The following is a 26,952-nucleotide window of genomic DNA, read 5'->3' as shown; positions in this document are numbered from 1 at the left end:
TACATTTGCTTTTAAAAGGCATTATTTGGGGAAAGAATAGGGGAAAGGCATAATACAGTTTGATTGTTTTCATTTCAGGATTGTTTTGTTTTGGAGATTTTTTGGTTTTTCTTTTCTTTGGGGGTAGTTGTCTTTTAGGGAGAACTACTTTGGAATAGATTCATTGATCCTTAGGTAGAAATACTTTATTAGTTTGTTTCTTTAATTGATTTAAGCTATTCTTTTTTTAAACTGAGCTATTGTTGATGGCATCCCTAGTTTAAAATTTTTCTCACACGTTTACACTGTTTTATTTTGTTCTGCCCAACATATCAGCCTATATGTTAACTCTGATTTCCTGAGAGTATTAATGGGTGGTAATACTAAGCCAGTCCTATCATACTAAAAGATTAGTGCTTTTGGTAGAATGATTTTCTCATCAAGACTATAAAATTGATAACCATAGTATAGTTAAAATATTCCTGAGCAGGAGAAGGAGATGGCAACCCACTCCAATATTCTTGCCTGGGAAATCCCATGGACAGAGGAGCCTCGTGGGTTACAGTCCATGGAGCTACAGAGGGTTGTACACGACTGAGCGATGGAGCAGACACAAGATAGGCAATAAACAGATCTTATGTGTCCGATTAAAAAAAAAAATATTCCTGAGCAATCCTTAATTTGGAAGGGTTTTATTATAACTTACTGCTAATAAAAAGACTATTCTTCATTGGCCTCTAAATGGAAAGGAGATTTAAACTGTAATTAAAGGATCACCTGACCTAGGTAACGGAATAATTCTGTAGGTGCATACGTATGATACTTGTGTGTGTGTGTTAGTCGCTTAGTTGTGTCTGACTCTTTGTGAATTTATGGACTGTAGCCCGCCAGGCTCTTCTGTCCATGGAATTCTCCAGGCAAAAATACTGGAGTGGGTTTCCATGCCCTTCTACAGGGGATCTTCCTGACCCAGGGATCGAACCCTGGTCTTCCTCTTTGTGGGCAGATTCTTTACCATTTGAGTTACCCAGGAAGCCCTTGATACTTGTGTACATTTGTGCTATTTAAATGTTCTGTTAAAGATCAGTTTAAAAAGTTTTTCATCTAATAAAAGTTAACTCAATTGGGGTAGAATAAATTAGGGAGGATAGATGAAACAAGAATACAAAATAGTGATAATTGTTAAAGCTTGGGTGATGGGTTTAAAGTAGTTCATTTAATTTTCTCTCTACTTTTATGTATGATTAAAAAATATCATTAGTAAAGTTAAATTTAAAAATCAGGTGGAAGAAACTGGCAAAATACAGACAAAGTGACTTTATATTTAAAAGAGCCTTTAAATTTAAAGGTCTTTTTTAGTCTTTTTATTTCTATTTGAGAATATAATCTTTATTTGAGCTCCTCTTACTGCTTTTTTCTTAAATTTAAGAATTTCTTACACTACCTCCCTCAGGAAATGAAATACTATTTCTCCAGCTAAGCATACTTTTGAGGTGGTTTCTGTATATTAGGAAAGAATTAAAAAAGAAATACTATTTAATATTCCAGTGCATTTTCTTCTTGTGGATTACAGTTCTTTTTATTAATTGAGATATATACTCTGAAAACTATGATTTTTAGATATAGATTTATATTACATATATATTAACCTGTGTTAAGCTTATACATTACTTCTGTTTAAAGTCGTATCCAACTCTTTTTCGACCCCGTGGACTGTAACCCACCAGGCCCTTCTGTCCATGGGATTTCCCAGGCAAGAATATTGGAGTGGGTTGCCATTTCCTTCTCTTCCCTACCCAGGCATCAAACCTACGTCTCCTGCGTTGGTAGGTGGATTCTTTACTACTGAGCCACCAGGGAAGCCCACATTACTTTTAGGCAGCCCTTTTGTAGATAGATAGATATCAATAAAAATATATCTGTGACTATACGTCATTTCTAAACTTTGATTGATTTCCTTTCTGTCATTTCTATATCCCAGTAGAGTTTTCACTAATTTTAGATTCATCTCTGAATTGCAGTAATATGTGGTTTGTTCCTAGATCATTCAGTTCAGCTCAATTCAGTGTGTGCAGTTATGTCCAACTCTTTGCGACCCTATGGACCAATTCCCTAGATCATTAAGGAATTGAAAAGATTGCTTAATAAAACCCAATTTCATCTCTATATTACATAGTGTAGAAATAATTCATTTTCAGTGTCCATGGTCTTTGTTTTCCATTGCCAAGCATAAAGACATTCAAATGTAAGTCAGATTTTTCTGTGTGAATAAACATCATATATTTCTAGCTGCATCAGTAAAATTACTAAAATGAATTAAAAAAAAATCATCACATGCCATTTTCAACATGGAGAAGTTTGTTTTTAAAGTATTCCTAACATAATAGCTCTCTCTGATTCATTATCTCTTTTCTGCTTACACATTCTCTGAATGTTTACTTTATTATAGGGATAATGACCACTGAGAATAGGACAAATGATAATAGAGTTAAGCTGTGTAGGGAAGATTTAGGTTAAACCTTATAGATAAAACCTGCTGGGTCAGGGAACTCTGAAAGTTGGTTACCTAGGCAGGCCATGAGATGACTGTTTCTTTCAATCACTGGGAACATTTGTTTGATTTCAGTCATGTGAAGGAATCAGATTCAAATAATTACAGTTGTTAACGACATAATTGTTCAGCATTGTGGTGGGGGACCAAATCAAGTGGCTACAGTAAAGGTTCCTTTATTTCCTAAGTTTTTTTTAATCCACCCCTAAATTTTTCCTGTGGCTTAGATGGTAAAGAACCCACTGGCAGTGCAGGAGACCTGGGTTCAATCCCTGGGTTGGAAAGATTCCCTGGAGAAGGGAATGGCTACCCACTCCAGTATTCTGGCCTCGAGAATTCCATGGACTGTATAGTCCATGGGATCGAAAAGAGTCGAACACCACTGAGCGACTTTCACTCAGTTTTTCCTGAGATGAATAGAACATTATCTAGGATATTCTATAGTTGTTGAAGAATGAATTTATTTCCACCTGGATTTCCAGTTCATTAAGTACCTAAGTTCTATTTCTTTAAGACTCTTTGAAGAGGGGAATTCTCCGGTGGTCCAGTGATTAGGACTCTGAGCTTTCACTGCCAAGAGCTGATTCACAAGTTCAGTCCCTCATCAGGAAAGTAAAATCCCACAAGCTGTGTGGTGCAGCTGAAAAAAAAAAGATGACGACTCTTTGAAGAGGACAGTTGAAACATTTTAGTTAGATGAGAGAACTTATGTGAAAGTATCTGATCTAAAGTGTACACTGGAGGTTGCACACCAGTGGCCCATGGGCACGACTGAAACCACAGACCATAGTTTGGCTCAAATAAAGTTTGTTGGTTTTCTAAATTGAGTCCATAGCTAAAAATTGGCAGATTCCAAGTAAAAATCTAGGCTGCTTGTTATCACATAAATGGCAGCATTTAACTTTCATTCCCACAGGGAAGACAGCTCCTTCACCCTTTATGCCAAGACCTACACCAGCACTTAGACCATTTTGCACATTAATTGACTTGCCTGACCCTGACAGAGGTGTTTGAAACATGTTATGTGAGTCTCAGAAAGTTTGGTAAATTTTGTAGTACCTTGAGATACTCTAAAGGAGATTAGTCCTGGGTGTTCTTTGGAAGGAATGATGCTAAAGCTGAAACTCCAGTACTTGGGCCACCTCATGTGAAGAGTTGACTCATTGGAAAAGACTCTGATGCTGGGAGGAATTGGGGGCAGGAGGAGAAGGGGATGACAGAGGATGAGGTGGCTGGATGGCATCACTGACTCGATGGACATGAGTTTGAGTGAACTCCAGGAGTTGGTGATGGACAGGGAGGCCTGGCGTGCTGCAATTCATGGGGCCGCAAAGAGTTGGACACGACTGAGCAACTGAACTGAACTGAACTGAGGTACTGGTTATAAAAATGAATTATCCATATAAGCGTGAGTAAATCACACATATTTTTTTAAAGAAGACTTCCTGGACTGGGCTGACTGGCTCCGTTTCTGTCCTTCTGTACCTCCTTAGTCACATTGTGTTGTAGATCTTCTAAAATTCATTATAAAAATCTAATTGTGGTACACTGTGATCTCCTTCAGGCCTAAGATTATGAATTATTTTGTTTTCTGTTCACAGCATCTAATAGTTGTATACAGTAAGCATACAGATGTCTGTTACATTCTTCTAACTTCAGGTACAGGCATTTGAGTGTGATGATCTATTCTTACTTGAGGGAAAAATTATATACTAGCTATTTCTCTCTTTTTTAAAAAAATTAACAAGCATCTTCTTTGATAAAAGAGGGTGTTTAAAGTTATTATTTCAAAAAATGCCAGTTTTCCTGTTTTAAAATGAAAAATATAGTCTAAGTACACATTCATACTAAGCATATAGGTTCTCAGAGGGGAAAATTTGAGTTAGGTAATTTTTTTCATTTTATTTTAAAATAAATATTCTTTTAATTTCTTAATAACTCCTTAAACAAATAAATCTTTTAATTACCATTTAATTTTGCATTGGCAATGAATTGAGATTGACAGTCTTTCAGACTCTACTTGTTCACTTACTTACATATTTAGCCATGTCGGAGTTGGTTTTATTTTGTATTACTGAAAATGTTGAATGGTACCTAGCTTTTGGATTTTAGGTACTTTAAAATTGAGGTAGTTTTTAGAATTTTTCATTTTTTTTTTAGATCATTTGTGATCTCATAGGTTAGAGAGAAAATTTTTGACTGTCTATGATAGCATGTTGGGGTTTTCAGATAGTTGTGAAAAATAGAAAAGGCTCTGGTATTTGTTTATATGAGAGTGGATAGATTTAATTTAAAGTTTCCTTAATGAAAATGTAAATTATTACCTTTCCTAGTTAGCTCAGAGAACCAAGTTCATGTAGCCTAAATAAAGAATGTTGATGTTGATCCCATTTATAGCATAAAAGCAAATAACTGTTCTTGAGTGGTTGTGTTGGATTTTTGCTTTTCATAGTATGATTGGTAGTATTTGTTTCTCCTAGTTGTAATAGTTTTAGAAATTTTCAACATTGTATTTGGTCATTTTGCTCTTCCAATTAGTACTGTCTCCCTTTTACAAAAAATACAGAAGTTGGAGGAATCTAACCATATGTTTTCAAAAACCTAGATGTCTCTAGGGAAAATGACACCCTATAACTTAAACATAATTCATATCCTAAATTTATCAATATCTTGAAAGGATTTACGTATCTTCAAGTCAGTTATTTTACTAGACTAGGTAGTTTCTTTAACTTTTAAAAAAATAGAATAATATGACTCCATTTACCAATGGCAAATATCCATTCACAGAATCCAAAAAAATTTCCCTTCTGTTCCATATTTGGACATCAAGTTAGATTTTTAATAGGGAAAGTTGGTTCTTACCTGTATCAAGATTACAAATTTAGGTGCTGGAAGGGTAGAAAAGTGGGATGTTAGGTACAAGTAGACTTTGTTTAAATGAGCACTTAAAAGTGAGATGAGACTGCTCTGGTTTATTCTTGTATTGTTTGTTAGTCTGTTTCACCTACTGTAGTTCAATTTTAAAGTGTTTACCAGTTGCATTCAGTTTTGGCATATAAACTTGAAATGTAGCAGAAAAATAAACTAAGACAACAGAAATTTATTTTTCTATTTGTCTTTTGACTTCAACATTTCAGGATCAGGCTTGTATTCTAGGCTTAGGGTATAAGAAAAGTTAAATAATGTATAATACTTAAGCTTATCTTCAATTCTCTTGTTATGGCTAATTAGATGAATTTTAGTGATGGTCAGAGGCTTCTAAATAGGAGGTAGTAACTCCTATTAATACCAATTTCCAAATGGTATCTCTCTGTTCCAGCCCATCACAACAGTTTTAAAACCAGTTTTTGTTTTTGTTTTGTTTTGTTGCTTTGTTTTGTTTTTTAACAGGAGAGCCAGTGTAACTCCTTCAAGACTGGAGTGACACACTCTGCGTCTGCGTCTGCCTCATGTGAGTTCTCATTTTGGCAGCAGCATTCTGCTAGGCTGGAACCTCTGTAGAGGTTTGCCCTTCCTTTTTTCTAAAATCTCTAAACTATCACACAGTGTGTCTTGGTGGCAAAGGTAAAGAGTGCATGAGAGTTCCAGACTTCCCGCAGAAAGTTTTCGGCTCATCCAAAGGGACTGTCTCCTCTAATATAGATTGTATCTTAAAATATGAACAAAATCTACTCAAAACAGAGCCCACAGCTTTCATCCCCACAACAGGCAGTTGATACTTTTGGAAGAACTGTTTTTCTCTCTCGCAGATTATGGAGTAAAGAATATCTTCAAATGCTCTCAGTAGCTTCAGCTCTCAAAGCTTTGGTTGTTCTCTTTATAGTCTGGTTACGTAACCTGAGAACAGTGTGTGCTGCCCTGGTGCCTGAAGCAGGCCTCCTTTTTGGACTCTGGCCCTTAAAATAACCTCTTCCTTTGTCTCTGGATGTTGGGTAAATTAGGATAGGCCTGAGGACCTTCTTGAAGAAGAAATAAGCAATGCATGTATAAGGCTATGTTTACACCTGAAGCTATTGGCTGTGTTTTGGAAAGTCAGTTATAAGAACTGAGTTTGAAGCTGTGCATCATTTACTTGCCAGTTTTGCCAGAGGAATTGAAATTAGAGCCTTTGCAGCTGTGGAGAGGCATATAGAGCTCTAAGGCTGAGGTGATACACATGGTTACCCACAGATGTCAGGGCTGGCTTTGAAGTGCCTGGTTGACTGAAAAAGGAATTTTGCTTTTCATTTATTTATTCATTTGAGGCATGATGGTACTATGTAGGCTTCAAGAGTAGTAATTTTTGCCACCAGGTCAGAACAGATTGTAATTATCCTCAGGGGACGCTTAGAACCAAACATCTGGATTCATGCTCTGTGCAGCTGCAGTTCTGCTTCTCCAGCCCTGGTTGTAGTGTATAGTTCTCTAGCAGATGATTTAATGACCCGGGAGTTCGTGTTACTGAAATGATTATCCAGGAAGCTTATGAGAAAATGTCAATAGCTTGTAGGTCTTACTGATTAACATAGAGCTTAGTGAAATAGATAGTGTTGTCAGAGTGGAACTTGGACTCTCTTTGCTAAATCCATTCCCATCTGTGAATAGAACAGTTTTTTTTTTGGACTAGTTGAAAGAAACTGGAGGGAGAGTCGTGTGTTTCAACACCCAAGCCTAAACTTCGATGGCCTGCGCAGTCTAGAAATTCATTTTTAATAGTGGCACTATATGCCACCATGAAAAGCTTTGGATGAGACTCAGGAAAACCTAAATTCTGGCTTCAGCTGATGTTTGTACTTGTCATGCAACTTTAAAAGCAATTGGGGAAAACACAGTGTATTTTTTGGAAGCATCCTAAACTCATTGAGAGAAAGGAAATTTGAAGTATTTACTTCAGTAGGTGGAATTTCTAGACAATCATTTGGAAGTTCTGCCCGGAATAAACACAAACGTGACAGGAGTATAGTGTTCTGTTCATTATGGTGGCAAAATGGGAAATTGTGTTATCTAGCCTCCCACATTTTTTTTCACTGGAAATTCTCAATAAATTGATTTGGGTTTCAGTCCAAATTGCCTCATAGAAATAGATTTTAATGAATATTACTTATTCATCACTTCTCTAACTAAGGAAAATTGTTCATTTAGAGGTAATCAGTGGGGATGATTAACTTTTGTGTCTGTCTCTCATTCTTAAGGTATATTCAGCAAATTATCTTTATGAAAATTTAATAATTGAAAGCATTTTATATGGGCCAAATCCTATGAGAATAAGTGTCAGTGGATTATCCAAATGACTTTGCTATTCAGGAATTTTGTTCCATTAAATAAAATGTTGTTTGAAGTAAGTGGGGCTTTGATAGGATTCAGAAGTAATCTTTGTTTTGTGAAAATTTTGTTAAAATGAAATTTACTTTCAGTTGAGGTGGAAGCATGAGGGGTGAGATTTTATTTTATATTCTCAAAATAATTCAAATTGACATCAATGGATACCATGCTTTGCTAGTTTTTATGATAATACACCAGCTCTTGTTCTGTTTGCATGTATATATACATAGCACTTCCTTTACAACAGTGTGCATCTTCGATGCCTGAGGATTTAAAAAGTTTTTTGGGGGAGGGATGGGTGAGGATGGCGCTGGAATTAAGAGGAGGAGAAAAATATAGCCAGTTTTGAAAATGTTAGCCAGAGTTAGCATTAGCATGAAATCATCATTCCACAGAAGAAATGACAGCTTCTTTTGGCATTTTTCTGGTGAGCTGAGGCTTAAGCATCTCCTAAAGGACCTTAAAATTTGTAGGCTTTTTAATATGGCATATGTTTATTGAAGGATTTTGAAAGCTCACCTTGTTTTTAAAAATTTCAATTTAAAAAGGATAGATAAATATATTAACATATTGCAAGTTTTAAAGGTATAGAAGAAGGTACACGAAAGTCTTCTTTCCTCTCCTCTTAGCTACTCAGCTCCCTTCTGGAGGCAACCAGTATTACCATTTTATGTATTTCCGGAAATATTCTAAAGGATTGTTTTCGGAAAGGGAAAGTTGAATCATACTCATTAAAATATTAGCTCTAACTTGGATAGGCAGACTAATTACAGTGAAGAGTCCATTTGAGCCATAGGCTATATGTTAATTGTAGATAGAAGAACTATAATAATAGCTTCATTATTATGAGACATAAGAATAGGATGTTTGGGGAGCTTTTCGGGCCTCATTTGGCAGTTAGCAAGATTACAGGTGTTTTTTTTTTTTTTAATTTTTAAAATGGCTTACCTGCTCCTAGAAAACTGATGGAAGAATGTCTACTTACATCTTTTATTTTGGAAGAAAGCTGTTTAAAGGAGCAACATTTTCTTTATACTGAACTGTGATGATTCTGAAAAGGTTTTTCATTATAGAAAACTTCAGACATACATTATATTTGACAGAAACTCCCATATTCCTATTTTACTTCACCTATAAAAAACTCATTGTTCTCTAGCAGATAAGGAGTGTATATATATAACATTAATATATATTTTTTATATATACGTGCACATATTCATTCTTCCATAATCAGGTCTCATAAAATGAGTTATAATTCTTCAATGTCTGATTCCCAATTCATATTCAGACATCCCTGTCTTAGACATGTCTTTTTTGGTTGTCTTAGCACTAATAATTTGTAAAATGCAATTTTGATGGCTATGACATTGTTAGGACTGATAAAGAAAACACATAAGTCCTAACAAATAGAATTCTGCTGGTTGGAGTTTAAGGCAACTCCTAAAACAGATAGTAATTCTAAAAATAGACTAGTCTTTTTTAAAAAATATAGTTTCAAAGGATTCCTATACCAGTCATGTACATCAGTGAGGACTTCAACTTATATAGACCTCTCTATCTAGTTTTATATTAGTTATATTCCCATGGTTAATACCACAGCTGTGCATATTACATTCCCCGCCCCCCACCTTTAGATTGTGGGCATAAGAGAATAAAAAGGAAAAAATGATTGGATTAGGTTTCCTAAGAATGAAAAAACCTGAAATGCCTGATAATTCATCTTGTTGCTGCTTCTCCTATCATAACATGACCTGTTTCCATGGACTAACAGTTCTGCAATTACTTGGGGCAGTACAAAACATGGAGTTTGAAGGAAAAGAAGAAAAATGGCAAATTAGTAGGAGAGAGGAATTGGGAAAGTAGAAATTCGCTCGTTTGCCTTCCATTTTAATTGGCTGTGTTTTAATGAGAACCTCCTCTTTGTGCAGTGTACAAGTCCCCGGAGTATGAGTCCCTTGGCTTTGAGCTTACTGTGGAGAGATTAGTTTCTATTGGCTATCCTCAGGAACTTCTCAGCTTTGCATATGACTCTACATTCCCTACCAGGTAATTTTTCAAGATTATTTTTGGATTAAAACCTATCATTTTGTCCCCCAAATTAATAATTCCAAATGTGTCCCTAACCAATGCCATCCCCCGGACAAACAAACAAAAAGATGCAACAAAACATCAAAAGGTCTTTGGGGCTTTTTGGTTGGTTTTCTGAAATTACCATGAACCTTTTATGTACACCATATCTTTTGTGTTCCTGATTGGAACTTTGAACTTAGTTCATTGCTGTTAAAGAAGGTCCATTTATGAGAAGGGGTCTCCCTGGTGGCTCAGTGGTAAAGAATCCGCCTGCCAATGCGGGAGACTCAGGTACCATCCCTGGGTTGGGAAGATCCCCTGTAGAAGGAAATGGCAATCCACTCAAGTATTCTTGCCTGGAAAATCTCATGAGCCCAGGAGCCTGGTGGGCTACAGTCCATGGGGTTGCAAAAGAGTTGGACTCAATGTAGTAACTGAACAACAACAACAAATTTATGAGAAGAGGGATTATTAAAACTGATGGTCAGTAATTGCAGATGCTCCTCCCTTATGCTGTTGGAGTTTTGCTAATATATTTTGTTTTGCTAATAGCATGTTTTGCTAATATATTTAACTTGGTAATCAGGAGCCTTCTTGGCAGTTTGCATTTCTGGATTTGATAAGAAAGATTTGAGGTTAAAATGAGGCTTATTTTGAGATACCATCGTATATGTCCCATGTGTGCTTAGGTGCTTAGTCGTGTCTGACTCTTTGCAACCCCATGGACTGTAGCCCGCCAGGCTCACAGCATTTCTCACAAAAGTCCTGGGGCGAGATAGGACGGACTGGCAGGTAGGCTTGGGAAGGATTCTTCACTTCTCACCGGGCAGCGGAACGCACTTCCGTCCGAGGGGAACCGCAGGCCACCTCAGGCGGTGCGAGAAATGTCTAATAGAGGGAAACAGAAGCCAGCTCAGTTGTCCAAGGGAATAAAAAGAAGCTCTGTTTTAGAGCAGAACCAGCTGTATTCAGAGAAATTATTGTTTACACCTTGTTTTATTAAGCTCTCTCACACAAAACAGTTGTGATTATTCATCTGGACAGAGTTAAGTATTTGTTAGTTGCTCTGGGATTCGTTATTAAGATTTTATTCACTTACTTTACCCTCTAGGGTTGTATTTTTGGGTACATACTTGAGCCACCATAAAACTTGAATAAGATAAAGGTTGGTTTGTGGTGATTGAGTAAATACTACATTAGATCATTGCCTTTATTACTTTGTATGATTGGTGATATCTTCATTTTCACATAGGGGACTAGTATTTGATACACTGTATGGAAATCTTTTGAAAGTTGATGCCTATGGAAACCTCTTGGTCTGTGCACATGGATTTAACTTCATAAGGGGGTGAGTACAAAGAACCTTTAACCTCTTTCTAGTGTTTTTATAGTCAAACAATATGAAGATGACATTATCTTCCCCAGTATAATATACTTTCTTATTTCCTCATTATTAAAGAGCAATTCCTTTACATAAGAATACTTAATTATTTTTTTGACAGCTAGGACCCAAACTGATGTATAAGTATAGTTACATTTTGTTTAAATTAAGTGCCTTCTAAAATTATATAGCATCCAACAAAGCTAATCTTGAAACTTGCCCAAAAAACTGTAGTGGCTTTGACTTATTTGAAATTCTAAGATTTTTATTTTCTCCTTTTTAATACAGTTCTCAGGTAGCTGCTCAGAAGAGGTATGTACATAAAGTGCTTTAAAAAATTTAAAACTACAGCAATGTAAATGAGTAAGATTTTTAATAGCTAATACATTAATTTTTAAATTCTAATATATACCTTCAGGTATTTGATCATGTGGTTAAAATTTTTAAACATGGGGTTAAAATGAATACAGAGTGATACTATTTGAAACAAATAAGGATAAGTTTTATTTTCATAATTAGCATATTTCCACTATTCTTACTAATTTGGACTCTCCACCCTAGTAATAAACAGCAGATAAAATTTAGTGTCTAGTGTCTTTTGTGAAACATATCAAATTTTTTCTTTGAAAATCACAATACCCCAGTTTGACAATTTCTGTAATTGTGGCTTTACAGTTATACATTTTCTCTACTATTATACCACTTAATTTACCATTGACACTATTAGGGTCAGAACAACTCTTAAAACCAATATGGGTTAAGTATCAGTCTATTTATTTTCAATAGCAAAATAGTAAAAACCACACAGTCTACTCTGAAATTTGTTAAATAAACAATGTCTTTTTGGTAAATACTTTTTTGTGATACTAGACACTAACTGAAACTGTACCAGAGTCTCCTTTAAATCTGAGGTAACCATCATGCCCTGTTTGGAATTGAATCATCCGTTAAGTCTTCAGCTGGCATTACACAGGCTCAGTGATTTCCAGGTATACAATATGAGACCAGTATGAAATAAACACCCTACTTTGACACATCTGATTAGACCAGTAGTTGTATCTACCTTTCTTTCACCATTTCTCTCTGAGGGATTTGTTGAAGTTCATGAATATCAAAAGGCAGCATTTAGAAGGTGAAGTGACTGCAGATAGTACTAGAAACCCAGACTCTTTTATGTATGGATATTGTCAGTATAATGCAGAATCCCAATGATGATGAACCAAGGTTCTATTTATGAATTCCTGAAGAGGGATTTTTGTGTTATTGGGTGGGAGATAGAGAAGAAAAGAAAGAGAAGCAGTTCCATATGTTAGAATTACAATTAGATTTACTAACTCAAGATCTACAGACCTCCTTTCTTCCCCCAAGAAGCCAATAAAATTTTCTTTGGAAATATATTTAATATTGTTTCAGAAATAAATCATTTATGAGTTACATGCACAATCATTCAAACAGTACTTAGCACTGTACAGTCTTTAGAAAGCCCATGGAGAAGGCCAGAATGAAGATGGAGGGAAACAGAGATAATTATTGAAATACAGTGGTAAACAAAGTTGGAAGAAAAATTATGGCTCCACCAAGCATCACCTTACATGCCTTGCCTGTGAGTTGGAACCTTTTTTCAGGCAATAGTAAAATAAAGGCTTTTAAAGTTTTAGGTTAGGATAATGTTGAGGTCAAACCTTTATTCTGTGGGTCACAGATAGTTAGCAATACTGAACTCTGTTTTCTTCCTAACTTTAAGTCTAGCATCCCTTCTTTTATAATATATTACCTCTCCGTGAGTCGGTTTTCATTTTAAAGGTATACTAGCATAACTTGACACTTAAACAAAATGTAATTGCTAACTGTATTTATAAGTCAGTTTGGGTTCTAATTGCCTAATGATTAAGTTTCCTTATGTAAAGGAATTAATCTTAAATGATGAAAGGAATAGGGAAAGATATTTAAGAGGACAATGTCATCTTACTAAACCTGACTGAGGAAAGTATATCATTACTATTCCTTTCTGCTTTAATTTTCATTACAGAAAATCTTGGAAGGCTAGAAGATATGATATTCCACAAAGTTATTCTTCATTGGGAACTCTTATTTCGGAATGCTGACTAGGACAGGGAATCAATGTGATTTTATATTCCTCAGTAGAGTGTATGACATTTGTAGTTAACATACATTACCCAAGTTATCCTGAGTATGAAATTTAAATTTGATGTCCTTTATTTAAATTGGTTAATCTTCATATATTCATTGTGAGGACTGTGCATTTTTATATTTTCATTTTTCTCCTTTTTGTTTTCTCTGTAATAATTAGTACTATCCCCTTCCTCTTCTTGCAGTGTTTTATTTCACTCTTCAAGGTTCTCATGCATCTTTAACAATTTGTTTGTTTCACTGGCTTTTTCTTTTAAACTCTGAAAGTCCGCTGTGGCCCTCGACACAGTCTTATCTTCTTTCTCTACACTCAAGTGGCCTTTTCTGCTCTAGTAGTCTACCTGACTGCACCTGTTAACCTGTGTGTAGATGATCACAGCAACCTCTCAAATTTGAATCTCTATTTTAAGTTCTTGACCTTTGTTTCTAATTGCCTATAAAAATGTTTACTTTCAGATTAACATATCCAAAATAAAACTCCTCTTGTATTTTATCTAGTTTTTATGTTTCAGTTAATGTTACCACCACCCTCTCAGAGACACCTTAGTGTAAGAATTATCATCTTCGGCTCTGTGTCCCTCGTCTACCACATCTGTTCAATTGCCTGTTCTTTTTACCTTGGCTGTCCCTCTTGAGTAATTCTCTTTAATTTCCTTTGTGCCCACTCTAGGACGTGCCCATGCCCCTCATGCTTTCAACTGGACTCCTGTAGGAACCCCTAACTGATTTCCCAGGCCTCTGTGTCTGTGTCAGTTAGTTCTTCAGTTCAGTCGCTCAGTCATGTGCGACTGACTCTTTGCAACCCCATGGACTGGGGTTAGTTCTTGCTGTATAATAAATGACTTCAAAACTTAGTGGCTTAAACTAGTAGCCATTTGATTTAGGTCAAAATTCTGAATGGCCTCATGCACATGTCTGACAGTGAGCAGCCTGTTGGCAGGGCACCTCATTTCTGCATGGGGCCTTTTATTCTCCAGCAGGAGTACACTGGCCCTAACGCACAAGTGTTTTCCAAGTCTTCTTGGATCCCGTTTTCTGTTACTCAAGCCTGTATTCAAGGATAGAGAGAGAGACTGTGCCTCTTAATTGGAGAAACTGCAAAGTCACACTACTAAGGGATAGGAAAGATTTGTAGCTGTTTTTTGCAACACATCACATTTCTTTTTCCATTTTATCCTAATACTCCTACTAATTTAATACTTTTATAATTTAGCTCAGGTGAAAAATGTTTAAAAATGATAGCAAGATTGCCTCAATTCATCTTTCTAGCTTTATTTTTCTGTTCCCCTTTCTCCACTTGAATTTGACTAGTTTCTGGATTGGGCTGTTTAGGTTTTAAGGATCAGCTCATATGCCGTGACTTTCATGGATTCTTCCTAGGTTTTCCTCTCTACATTCCGTTTTCTCTACCCATTAAGTTGAAATGGTTTGTCTCCCCTTCCTCTTTTTTCTCATAGCTCTTTGCACCTTTCTTGGGGCAGTTCTGTTTTGGACCTGTACAATTGTCTGTGTGTGCGACTCCCTCCCTTAGCCAGACTGAGAATGTTTTAGGGGCTGAAACAGTGAGTGAGCCTCTTCATTTTCAGAGTTTCCCATGTGTTTTATTTGGAACCCCACCTTGCATATAGCCACCAAAATATTTGAATTAATTTTTGAATGATGAATACGTCTCAGAGTTATATTATTTTTGAATGTCGGTTAATTTTTTTTTTCTTTCAGACCAGAAACTAGAGAGCAGTATCCAAATAAATTTATTCAACGAGATGACACTGAAAGATTTTACATTCTGAACACACTATTCAACCTACCAGGTAGACTCATTCTATGCTTACATATACTGATGTCTCCCCTTCTTTCCATGATCATTTGTCTTTGCTCAAGGGAGATAAACAGATTTTAATTATCTCACTTATAGCTTATGACTATCTATTCTTCATTTTTCAGAGACCTACCTGTTGGCCTGCCTAGTAGATTTTTTTACTAATTGTCCCAGATATACCAGGTATGTGTGTACTATAATTTTCTTTTTCCAATTGATTTTTTAAAATTAATGTACAGGGTTTTAGAGAACTGGCCATTGTAGGTCTTTTCTGCTTTTCTGAAGTGAATTTAGTGCTAGTGAGAGATGCCACATTGCCAGCCTGAGCGATGGGACAGCACCAGCAGCTCCATGCAGGCCCTCACCTCCCACACGGCCCTCTCCTTGCCAGTGTGCTGCAGCCATGTTTGGAAGGGACCACTTCTGATTGGCTTCTCCTGGGAATGAAGACGGCCAGCAGAGGTGCTAATTGTGACAACTGAGTGGGAGGTTTGTGTGATGATTATCTGTCCAAGCAGAATTGCACTAAAACCCCCCAACTCATTTCACAGCAGCTACCCAGGAGCCATTCAGGGGTAGTAATTTCGTTTCATTCCCAGGCCCAGCAATATTTGATTGAGGAAGATACTGTTTATCCTCCCTGAAGTAAAAATGTGCTTAAGTCTTGAAAAAGATTTCCTTTCCTTTCTAGGGGGAATTGTAAGTTTGGTCATATGTGCCAGAGTTTGCTAACTTCTTATCCTCTTTAGGCCTTACCCACTTGAAGGCACTGAATTTGGTTGAGCACTAAGTCACTAAGATATATAAAAAATAGACAATACCTTAGTACCTAGAAACAGTGTCAAAAAAGTCAGGGTGGAGAGAACCTAAATTACCAATTTTGTCTCTTTGATGGGAACCTGTTTCTTACAAGTGATGAATAAAACAACCTGTTATTTTTGGAACTAGCCTTTTAGCCTCCATCATACTCTTCTACCATTTTGTATCTGTTCACAGTTACTATATTCCATTGAACACTATAGTCATCTCTGATGGTCAGAATGGATTTTCATTAGGGAGTGATTATTTTCTGAATTAGCCACACAGCCTTTATTATGTGACAAAGGAACCTTTGGGTCCCCTGGGCAGTGTTTGGTATTCCCTTTATTTACCCTCCTTTGGATTCCCTGTCATGTTCTTTTCATCTTTCTGTAGCTGTGAAACAGGATTTAAAGATGGGGACCTCTTCATGTCTTACCGGAGTATGTTCCAGGATGTAAGAGACGCAGTTGACTGGGTTCATTACAAGGTACCTAGGAGCTGCTTCTTCACCTGCTTACTGCCTGGCATGTGTCTTTTATGCTCTGACATTAACTTTCCAAGTGCAAACAGAGCAGAGTTTTTCACCTGTTAAAAAAGGGGGATTTGCCTCTAGTGATAGCTCTCTAGAGTACTTTTGTCCTTGTCTTTGGCTGGCTGGCTTACAGAGGTAATGCTGGTCTTTCCTCAGTGGTGGTGCTTGGCTTCTAGATCTTATTTCAGTTTGCATTTTCCAGACTTACTAGAAGAGATTTTAATGTTAGGGTTATACTTGACATATCCTTTCAGGATGATTATGGTCCATTTGTTTTTTGCAAATACCTCCCGCTTAGCTATAACATTAACTGATTAATAATATGTTTACATTTATTATAAATCGTGCTGAATTAAACATGAAATGCCTTTTGATTTATATTTTAAATTTTGGAGGCAGAGTTGCAGCAAATCACATCTGCCATTTTAATTTTGGAAATATTTAAGAAATGCATTTAAGCTAATAGTAGACACAGTTTTTATAATAAACTTAAAAATTGATTTTGTTCTTTTCTTGCTTTCTTTTTTTTTCTTTCTTTCTCTAGGGTTCCCTTAAGGAAAAGACAGTTGAAAATCTTGAGAAGTATGTAGTCAAAGATGTAAGTAGTAAAGGGAAAAGTAGATCTGCATGATAGTTTCCTTTACCTATTAGGGAAATTAACAAGCTTATTTATAATGAAATGGACAAAAGAAGATATTTCTTTGTCTTGGCAGTTTAACACGTGCCAAGTATAATCACCAAGCATTCTCAGGTGGAGCATGGGGTTTGTTTTTCCTATTTTTTATTAGGAAAAGAGGACCCGTATTTCATTTATCTTGTTAGCTCGAATTACAGTAATAGCAGCTAGAGTGGTTACTGTGTACATATCACTGTGTTAAGTGTTTACATTCATTATCCCATTTAACCTTCCATAAAACCCTGAGTTAGTTTTTCTTACCTCTGGTTTAGAGATAAAGAAACTGGGGACTCAGGATTAAGGAATTTGCCCAAGTTCATACAGTTAGTAAGTAGAAAGCCAAAAGTCACACCTTAGTGTACTCTGAATCATAACCATGGCGCTAGATCATCTAAAAAAAAATGTACGTGTGTGACTGTTATTTAAATTGTCTTTAACCTATCAACTGGGAATAATGAGGAAAGCTTTAAAATACTTCAAAAGACATTAGTGGTAAACATAATAAAAATTTTAAATGTCTATAGTTAATAGCATTGTGTCAATTTCTTAGTTTTGATCATTGTACTGGGGTTAAGATGTTAATATTAAGGGAAGCTGGATAACGAATACATGGGAACCCTCTGTACTATTTTTACAACTTTTCTGTTAAGTCTGAAATTATTTCAAAATAAAAAATACACAAACACACACACACAGCACTGAGATGAGATAACTTCTTCCTTTCTTACGGAGTAATAGTAGTAGATGCAATTATTCCCTCAAAGTTCTTTGGTAAAGATGTCTTATTTTCAGACTTTGTACCTCCTATTTCCCATCCACTCCCACATCCATGATTGTTTCAAGAAAGAACACTGAGGGGTTCAGGAGAGGTACAAGAGGATTTGAGTGAAGGAACCTATTTACTGTGAGAGAAGGAAAGGCTGTTTTCTTTCTGGTCACATCAGGAGCCAGAATTTCTTCATGGAGCTGCAGATGAGTCTGGGCACTTGCAAGTTGCATTCTGTACACACCATGCCATTTCTGCAAGGTGTTTCTTAAAATGAAAGTGTACATACTGAGACCATAGCTGATGCTCTCCATAGAGTATTTAGCTGATTTTTTTAAATTGGCTTCTCCTAATCTATAATACACTTAATTTACTTATTATAAGAGATTACAAGGTAATTTAAACTCTTTCCTGAAACAGACATAAAGAGGAAGTTAGAGTTATGTTTTTAATAGGCATATAATTATATATTTTATATATGTCTATTATATATACCATATATATTCTACATATATAATAATTCATGCACAATGACAATGTGGTCTTCTAAATGCAAAATTCTGAAACCAACCAACTGTCCCTTAAAGGGCATCACCTGTTCCTGTTTCCGTAGACCACAAAAAAAAAAGTCCAGTATCTGACCACTCCCCAGTGTAACTGAATATATATATATATATTCACTCTCACAGGAACCATATATATATATATTTGGTGATACATTTCAGTATAAACTGTGTGTTGAATTTTGAATCTTTTCCTGGCCTAGTGATATGCCCTCTCCTGAGATGCTGGGCAGCAGCAGGGAGCCATAGCTCCTAAGCAGCTAAGAGATCACAAGGGTAAACAACTGATACATCCATTCTGCTTTTCACTTTAAGTACAGTGTTCTAGAAGTTACAGTAGACTTTGTGTTAGATGATTTTGCCCAACTGTAGGGTAGTGTATGTTCTCAGCACATTTTAGGTAGACGAGGCTCACTGCCATGTTCAGTGTATTATCAGGACATAACCCCATCACATGTGAAGATCTGTGTTTGTGTTTTACTGTTTTGCTCATCATCATAATTACATTTCAGGGAAAACTGCCTTTGCTTCTGAGCCGGATGAAGGAAGTAGGAAAAGTATTTCTTGCCACCAACAGTGACTATAAATATACAGATGTAAGTGCTTAATATATTTGTTTCTTTATACAAAGGAATTGTTTTGGACTAAAGAACTGTGAATATAATGAAGAAGGTAGTTTATTAAGTGAGAGTCGTTTTTTGCCATTTCATTTTGAAAACAGAATGAAAAAAGCAAAAAGAAATGGCACACATCATAGTGGCTCTCCAATTTTTATGAATATTTCTTTTGACAATTTTCCCTGATTACAATTTGCTACTTAAAGGTTTTCATTTTGGGGTTATTTAAAACATTTGTGCTGATTAAAATGTCTTCTGTGTCTTCGTGTGTCATTCTACAACTTGAAAAGTTTATTACATGTGTACATACGTTCCCTCCCTGCTGTTGGGAGCCAGACAGCAATAAATGGTAAAAAGATGTTTTGACTCTTAGCCATCAGAATTTACTATCTCTTAAAATTTTTGCCATGATTAAAGCATATAGAAAAGCTGATTTAATTCCTTAACCTCATGTTACTTTTGCTAAGCTGGTTACAAGTTCATAGTACTAGCAAGCTTAGTGCTCGCTAACCCTCTTTATGTAAAATGCTGATTTAGAAATCTGGTGATTTGGAGCAAGTTGGCTTGATTGTCCTGGGAACAGTAGTAAGAGGGCCACAGTGTGTTATTTCCATGTGAGTCATCAGTTTTCTGTACACCCTTATCTCAGATACCCCTTACCTCCAAATACATGTTCTGGTCCACTTGGAGAACTTGATAGGAATATGTGGATGAATCTGTATAAAAATATCTCCTAGAAGAACCCTGTGTTCTACTGAGAATGTCAGAAGGCTTGCATTTGTTTGCTGTGATGAAGCATTAATTTCTAGCTTCAACTCCCATGATTTCATAAACTTTAGAGGAAACAAGAATGTAACAAACCTTGTATTGAAAAAGACACGTCTTATAAAAAGCTTGTGTGTGCTTTACTTAGGTGTCCTATATCTCTTGCAGAAGTAGTAAATGGATCTTATGTTGGATTTTCTTTTTTCCAGAAAATTATGACTTACCTGTTTGATTTCCCACATGGCCCCAAGGTACTCTCTGTAATATAACAGACTGTTGGTTTAGTAATAATGAATGTATTTAATATTCTGGAATATTGAGCATAAGGAATTGGTCAGGAGCCGTCCAGAAATCTTCATTAATATTAGTAATGCAGGAGCTAGTATAATTTAAGGTTGCTAGCAATTTGAAAACTTGGTAGACAGAAATAAGAGATTCGTGTGGTATTTAGTAGGATGGGATCAGAATTTTATGCCCAGGAATTATACAGAATTGCTAAATTTGTGTGGCAAAAAGGAATTTTCAGGTTGAAGGAGATAATCTTATTAAAAGAAACAGAAAATGTATATATTCTTAACAACTTCTATATTCTGCTGTTAGTAATTGCTGAGTTGTGTGTCAAAAGAACAGCTAACTTTGATACTTAGCAGAGAAGTCTTCTCTTCATTCCTTGTGTATGGCCATACTTAGATTTAATGAATACTAATCACAATTTAGGGGGCTTCCCTGGTGGCTCAAATGGGAAAGAATCTGCCTGTGATGCAAGAGACCCAGGTGTAGTCACTAGGTTTCTAGTCACTAGGCTTCTCTGAATAAATGCTAAGTTAATGACTTTTGAGATCACCCAAAAGCACAGTATTTAGTGCTCTTTGTCTTGACCTTAAAAGATTAAAAGCCATGGTTCCAGTTCAGGATGAAGTAATGTTAATAGGCATACCTTCCACATTAGTGCTGATTAGCCTGCAGTATGAGCCAAAGACCAGTGTGTACCTGGAACCACCATTCTGAAAGCATAACCCATAAAATTTGCTAATAATAGTTCTGTGTTAGCTGTATACTTCAGTTCTGATGCTAAACTGCCTTTTTCTTAGTCCATCTCTTACATATTTGTCTTTTTGCATCTCTCCTTAGCCTCTTTGAACCTCTTAAGCCCATTTTTAGAGTATGAGCACACTCTTTCATACATTAAATTGCTTGAAATAAATCAGTAAGTAGGTGAAACAATTTAAAATACAGAGATTATTAGAGTCATTGTTTATATTTTCCCTTTGCCTGCTTTCAAGAGGATGTGGCTTATAATAAGCCACAGTATGTTTTTATTAGTGGCATTTTCTGGTTTACTTAGTATTTATATATTGCTTTCATCTGACTTGAGATGAAATAGTAGCACTTTTAGATTAGGAGTGATGTTTTGGCTTTCGCTGTTTCTTCCTTATCAGCCTGGGAGCTCTCATCGGCCGTGGCAGTCCTACTTTGACCTGATCTTGGTGGACGCACGGAAACCACTGTTCTTTGGAGAAGGCACAGTACTGCGTCAGGTGGATACTGTAAGTTGAGAGGATGGTCTGTCCACGAGCGGTTATCCTTCATGTTCTCCCCCCCAACCCCCTCCTATTCTTCCCCCAGGAAACAGGTATTTTTAACTTACTAGCCTTATCTCCTCTTTTTTTTTTTTTTTTTTTTTACTTATAAGGACTTTATTTATTTTTTTTGTTGTTATCATAATTATCTCCTCTTTTGAAGTTAGAGTTTTGGTCTCAATTAATACAGCTGAATAATTCAAATGAGTATAACTCAAAAGTGATATTCATTTGGCTGCCTAGCCAAGTAGCATTTTTGGTGGAGATCGTGATAGCTTTACAAAATCCAATTTCTTTTCTCACAGAAAACTGGCAAGCTGAAAATTGGTACCTACACGGGCCCCTTACAGCATGGCATCGTCTACTCTGGGGGTGAGTCACACACTTTCCTTTATGTAAGTCTGTGCTTGAATCTCACTGTGAAAGCTTTGGTGTCCTCCTGACACCATGCTACTGATGTTTTTTAGCATTCTAAAGATAGCGTCTCCTGAAGGTAAACACTTCAGTCATCTACTAAAGAGTTGGGAGGATGGGTTTGAGAAGTCAGCATGTCCTAATTTGATTTTCACTAAAAGGACCAGTTTTTCCTGTCCTCCTCTGCATATTTGAGGCATTTTCTCAGTGTTGGAATCATGTGGGTGGTTCCCAAGGCCTCAAGGGGGTTTTAGGAGTCCCTGCAGACATAGATGCATATTTTATTGTAATGAGAAGCAGATGAACAAAGCCAACCTACTGGCAGACCTGTGAGGAGAAATGGTAGTGGTGCTTTGGAGGGTTATGGTCCCTCAAGCTGAGACGTGGTTTTATTGCTCTTGGATTTGGGGATTGAGAGCTCTGGTCGGCACAGTGGAGCTAAAGGCCTTGTCATAGAGGCAGTAAAAAGAATGATGAAAAAAAACAATGGTGAGTCTTTGTCTTAAGAAAGGTGAGCCCTTTTTCCAGTCTGTTCCTCACATACTTAATAAAATTAATCTATATACTATTTAATGGTTATGGTACTTGGAATGCTGGTTTTTATTTTCTCATTGCATTGTTTCAGGTTCATCTGATACAATTTGTGATCTGTTGGGAGCCAAGGGCAAAGATATTTTGTATATTGGAGATCACATTTTTGGGGACATTTTAAAATCAAAAAAACGGCAAGGGTGGCGAACTTTCTTGGTGATTCCTGAACTCGCACAGGAACTGCATGTCTGGACCGATAAGAGTTGTAAGGAACCATTATTCTTACTTTATAAGTCTTTTCTATTGCTAGTTTATATCTTAATGGCTAGCTATGAATCAGTCCTCTTCGATGAACCATTACTTTGTATGCAGGGAGTCAGAGGCGGGTCCTAATATTTGAGCACCTCTTTCTCATATAGCCACATATTCCACACAAATCCAGAATTTGGAGAGATTATCTTGTTTCCCCTTTTTCTTGAATTCTTTTAAAATACAGAATGTTACTGCTCTGAAAACTCAGCCTGCCTCAGGTAGTAACCCTGGCTCTACCACTTAATATCTTCATGCCCTTAGGCAGATGCTGAGACACCCTGTGCCTTAGTATCCTCAGATGTGAAAATACAGATAATACCTACTATCATAAAGTTGCTGAGATTTAACTGAGACAGTGTGTTTATAAAGGAGATAAAAGTAACAACCTTTCTCAACTGAGGCTCCTTGTTTGAACCTCAAAACAAAGATGATGATTTGATATGACTCTCAGTTCTCTCACAGATGGTAGATCAAGAATATTTGTTATATACAGTGGATGCATCACTGCTTAATTCTCTTTGGGGAACCCAGGCTGAGAAAGGCTGAAATGCTTACAACATATTTGGCTGTTGCTACTGCTTGTAGTTCTTGGTGGGACTTTCTGGCTAGCCATGGCAACCCACTCCAGTATTCTTGCCTGGAAAATCCCATGAACAGAGGAGCCTGGCAGGCTCCATGGGGTCACAAAGATTCGGACACGACTGAGCGACTAACACTTTCTCTTTCTTTTCAGCTTTCTACCTATGGAACCTCAGAAATTTAGTTGATCTGGTTCTGTTTTCTGAACTTGTGACTCATTCTTTTACCCAAAAGTGAAACTGTTAACGCTTGCTTTGCTGACATACCCAAGATGGGGTATGAATTGGCACTTACTAAGCTCAGAATCAGCATCCAGTTGGGAAAGTTGTATAGTTCGTGGTTTTGAGGAGGAGGAAGGGCAGTTAAAGAGGAAATTCTGGTGTCATCTGCTGCCAGATTCCAAGCAGTGTTAATAATGGGTTTTCCTGAAGGTGAGGCAAGTCATTTTATACACTCACCTACAGCTTTACTCTTCAGCCATATCTGAAACCTTTTAATTTAGTTTTTAGTAATAGTTAAAAACTAGATGCTTTTTGATTTACTTAAAACATTTTCCTTTTTCTTCCAACTTTAGCACTTTTCGAAGAGCTTCAGAGCTTGGATATTTTCTTGGCTGAACTCTACAAGTAAGTTTCCTCGTATCAAAAATTTCTTCCCTAAAAACCATCTACCTCTTCAGGGGTCACCTAGATATATGAGATGTCCTTTCTAGAGATTTTCACTGGATTTTTCTTGTCTCCAGGCACCTTGACAGCAGCAGCAATGAGCGCCCAGATATCAGCTCCATCCAGAGACGTATTAAGGTATCCACCAAATGGGATTTGGGAGAAAACTTGGACAATAAACTTGAAGTGATCTCTGTATTTCTGGTTTTATACAGGCAGTGGCACATAGCCAGTGTTCAGTAAATGTCTGCTGAACAAGCTGAGCATTAACCTTGTTTTCTGTTTTAGAAAGTAACTCACGACATGGACATGTGCTACGGGATGATGGGGAGCCTGTTCCGCAGTGGCTCCCGGCAGACCCTCTTTGCCAGTCAGGTGATGCGCTATGCTGATCTCTACGCAGCATCTTTCATCAACCTGCTGTATTACCCGTTCAGCTACCTCTTCAGAGCTGCCCACGTCTTGGTGAGTTAATACAACCCAAGGCCACTATTTACAGTTAAGATACACTGTTAAGGCCAAATTCTGCAGTTAGCTATCTGCATGGCACAGGAAAGTTTAGATCATTTCTTTCTAATGTGCAGAGCCCATGGCCAGCCTACATGGTTGCACAAAAAGGAGTCTGAGAAAGATCAATCAAGATAGAATGTTACAGAGTTTAACTTTGAAACTATTAGATTTAGAAGTTGTTTGAATGGTGAAGGCTTTCCTCTATTTAGCACTAAATGAGAGAAGTGTAATTTTATATTCCTATATTCTGTTAATAATACTCATCTAGATTTCAACACTTTTTAGCTGTGAAATAGTAATTTCTCTCCCATCTTACCAGTTTTAGACTAGAGTATCTGATCTGGGCACAGTTCTGAGGGCTTGGGAGTTTCTGTGCGGCCATCTAACACAGGCAGAGGGCTTAGGACCTGGGAGAGAGCTGTGTCTATTCCACCTGCTTTCTGAACTTCTCGCTTTGTTGTAGATGCCTCATGAGTCAACAGTGGAACACATACATGTAGATATCAATGAGATGGAGTCCCCTCTCGCCACCCGGAACCGCACATCAGTGGATTTCAAAGATACCGACTACAAGCGGCACCAACTGACACGGTCGATTAGTGAGATTAAGCCCCCCAACCTCTTCCCACTGGCCCCCCAGGAAATTACACACTGCCATGACGAAGATGATGATGAGGAGGAAGAGGAGGAGTGAGGAGGAAGATGCTGAGCACTCATTACACAAGTTCTGGCAGGACTCAACAGGAGCAAAGGGTGTCCCTGTGTGGGTCCTAGTGGGGGGTGGGGGGGGCTCCATCAAAGGTACATCTGGAAAGTTTCTGGAGACTAAAATATTCTAATCCTAGGGAGATACTTGTTTTAGTTTTGTGTGTCTGCACTCTTTGCAGACGGTTCAAAATTGGAGTCTGTATTGGAGGAAAGTAAGGGTAAAGCTGGGCTGAACTGCATGCGACTGGCTCCATCGTGGCTTTGTGACGCGGTTTCCTTGTCTTGTTTCATCATCGGTGTGTGGTAGTGTATTATCCAGATACACTAGGGGTGGCGAAGGGTCTCAGAGTGGAGCAAGGACACCAGTGGGAAGATGTGATCCAAACATGTGATGGTACAAATTGTGCTCTTACTCCGAAATCCCATCTTTTTCAGTGCATTGCATAAGTATTGTATATCAGTGGAGAAATATATTATTTCCATTATCAAATGTAGTCTTCTGTTAAGGTCAGGGTTTCTTTACAAGCTTTCAGGCGTTTTCCATGACTCTGGTAAGGCTGCTGTCAGTGGCTTTGCAGGAGTGTCTCTACTTGCTGTAGGGCTGGTCTGGAATGGACTGTAGTGATTGCATTTTGAGGCAAAAGTCTTCATCCACATCAGCAGTTTTTAGATTGATAGCAAAAATTGAAAAAAAAATTGTTTTTTTCCCCCCAAAATGGTCTTTTTCCCATCTGAGGTAAATCTGTGGAAAGAATTTAGCTGAAAGAGGACAAAGGAGCAAGCCACCTGAAAAGAACAGAGCCTCCTCCTTTACCATAAGTGAGTAAAATTCATTAATGTGGGCCATACAGGTAGCTCATGCCACCCCATTCCAGCCTTCTCTATCCTCTTTGTCTTTTAAACTCAAGCATTAGAGGGTGGGAAGAGGGCTTTTTTGTGAGTCAGAACCATTTACAAAAACAGAGGGCACAATCAGTGTGAATAAATTCACTTCAGACTCCCAAGTGAAATCACTTCTTGTTGCTTGGAACAAGAATGGATCATTACTGTACACTTTATGGTATTATAACTGCCTCTTCAGAACAGTGAACCTTGTTACATTTTCCACAGTGGTGTAGACGCTCACTTTAACCTTCATATGTTTCTTCCATTCTTACTGTTATTTGTCAACATGGGACGGTAGATTAGCTGCTCTAGAATCAATAAAGTATATTTCTAATACTGACTTTGAGCCCTTCCTTAGCACAACTATAGACTGCTAGCTCAGGTGGGTTTAGGTTTGTCTGCTAAGTCGCTTCAGTCGTGTCCGACTCTGTGCAACCCCATAGACGGCAGGCTCCCCCGTCCTTGGGATTCTCCAGGCAAGAACACTGGAGTGGGTTGCCATTTCCTTCTCCAGTGCATGAAAGTGAAAAGTGAAAGGGAAGTCGCTCAGTCCTGTCCGACTCCTAGCGACCCCATGGACTGTAGCCCACCAGGCTCCTCCGTCCATGGGATTTTCCAGGCAAGAGTACTGGAGTGGGGTGCCATCACCTTCTCTGTAGGTTTGACTAAGTGATATCAATTTGACTTTCTCTTAAAGGAAACATAGTCTAGTATGATTAATGACCAAATTTATAGCACTTAAATGGGACTCAGTTTTTAATGGAACTATTTTGGTACAGGACTACAACATGGGGCT

General features: G+C 37.3%; 1 protein-coding gene across 7 annotated transcripts in view; it reads left to right on the top strand.

The window, feature by feature from the left end:
- The window catches only part of NT5C2 (5'-nucleotidase, cytosolic II), a 99,507-nt gene extending 73,017 nt beyond the window's left edge, over window positions 1-26,490 (top strand). For 3 of the 7 annotated variants that reach the window (XM_006067759.4, XM_006067761.4, XM_006067762.4), the window contains 16 exons: window positions 9,760-9,877; window positions 11,154-11,249; window positions 11,571-11,594; window positions 15,153-15,244; window positions 15,378-15,435; window positions 16,447-16,540; window positions 17,130-17,183; window positions 19,103-19,186; window positions 20,182-20,223; window positions 21,412-21,519; window positions 21,858-21,924; window positions 22,592-22,762; window positions 23,963-24,014; window positions 24,131-24,191; window positions 24,342-24,518; window positions 25,027-26,490. In XM_006067759.4, coding sequence (XP_006067821.1) covers window positions 9,760-9,877; window positions 11,154-11,249; window positions 11,571-11,594; window positions 15,153-15,244; window positions 15,378-15,435; window positions 16,447-16,540; window positions 17,130-17,183; window positions 19,103-19,186; window positions 20,182-20,223; window positions 21,412-21,519; window positions 21,858-21,924; window positions 22,592-22,762; window positions 23,963-24,014; window positions 24,131-24,191; window positions 24,342-24,518; window positions 25,027-25,257 — 1,529 coding nt within the window. In that variant the 3' untranslated portion in view covers window positions 25,258-26,490. Of the gene's footprint in view, window positions 1-5,921; window positions 5,982-9,759; window positions 9,878-11,153; window positions 11,250-11,570; window positions 11,595-11,698; window positions 12,272-15,152; window positions 15,245-15,377; window positions 15,436-15,602; window positions 15,742-16,446; window positions 16,541-17,129; window positions 17,184-19,102; window positions 19,187-20,181; window positions 20,224-21,411; window positions 21,520-21,857; window positions 21,925-22,591; window positions 22,763-23,962; window positions 24,015-24,130; window positions 24,192-24,341; window positions 24,519-25,026 lie in introns of those variants that run through there. The other 4 variants (XM_025274230.3, XM_044934955.2, XM_025274228.3 and 1 more) reach the window with 4 other exon arrangements.
- Window positions 26,491-26,952: the final 462 nt, after the last annotated feature.

Source organism: Bubalus bubalis, chromosome 23 (assembly GCF_019923935.1).
Source record: "Bubalus bubalis isolate 160015118507 breed Murrah chromosome 23, NDDB_SH_1, whole genome shotgun sequence".
Classification (NCBI taxonomy): domain Eukaryota; kingdom Metazoa; phylum Chordata; class Mammalia; order Artiodactyla; family Bovidae; genus Bubalus; species Bubalus bubalis.
This window is presented reverse-complemented; position numbering and strand designations above follow the sequence as displayed.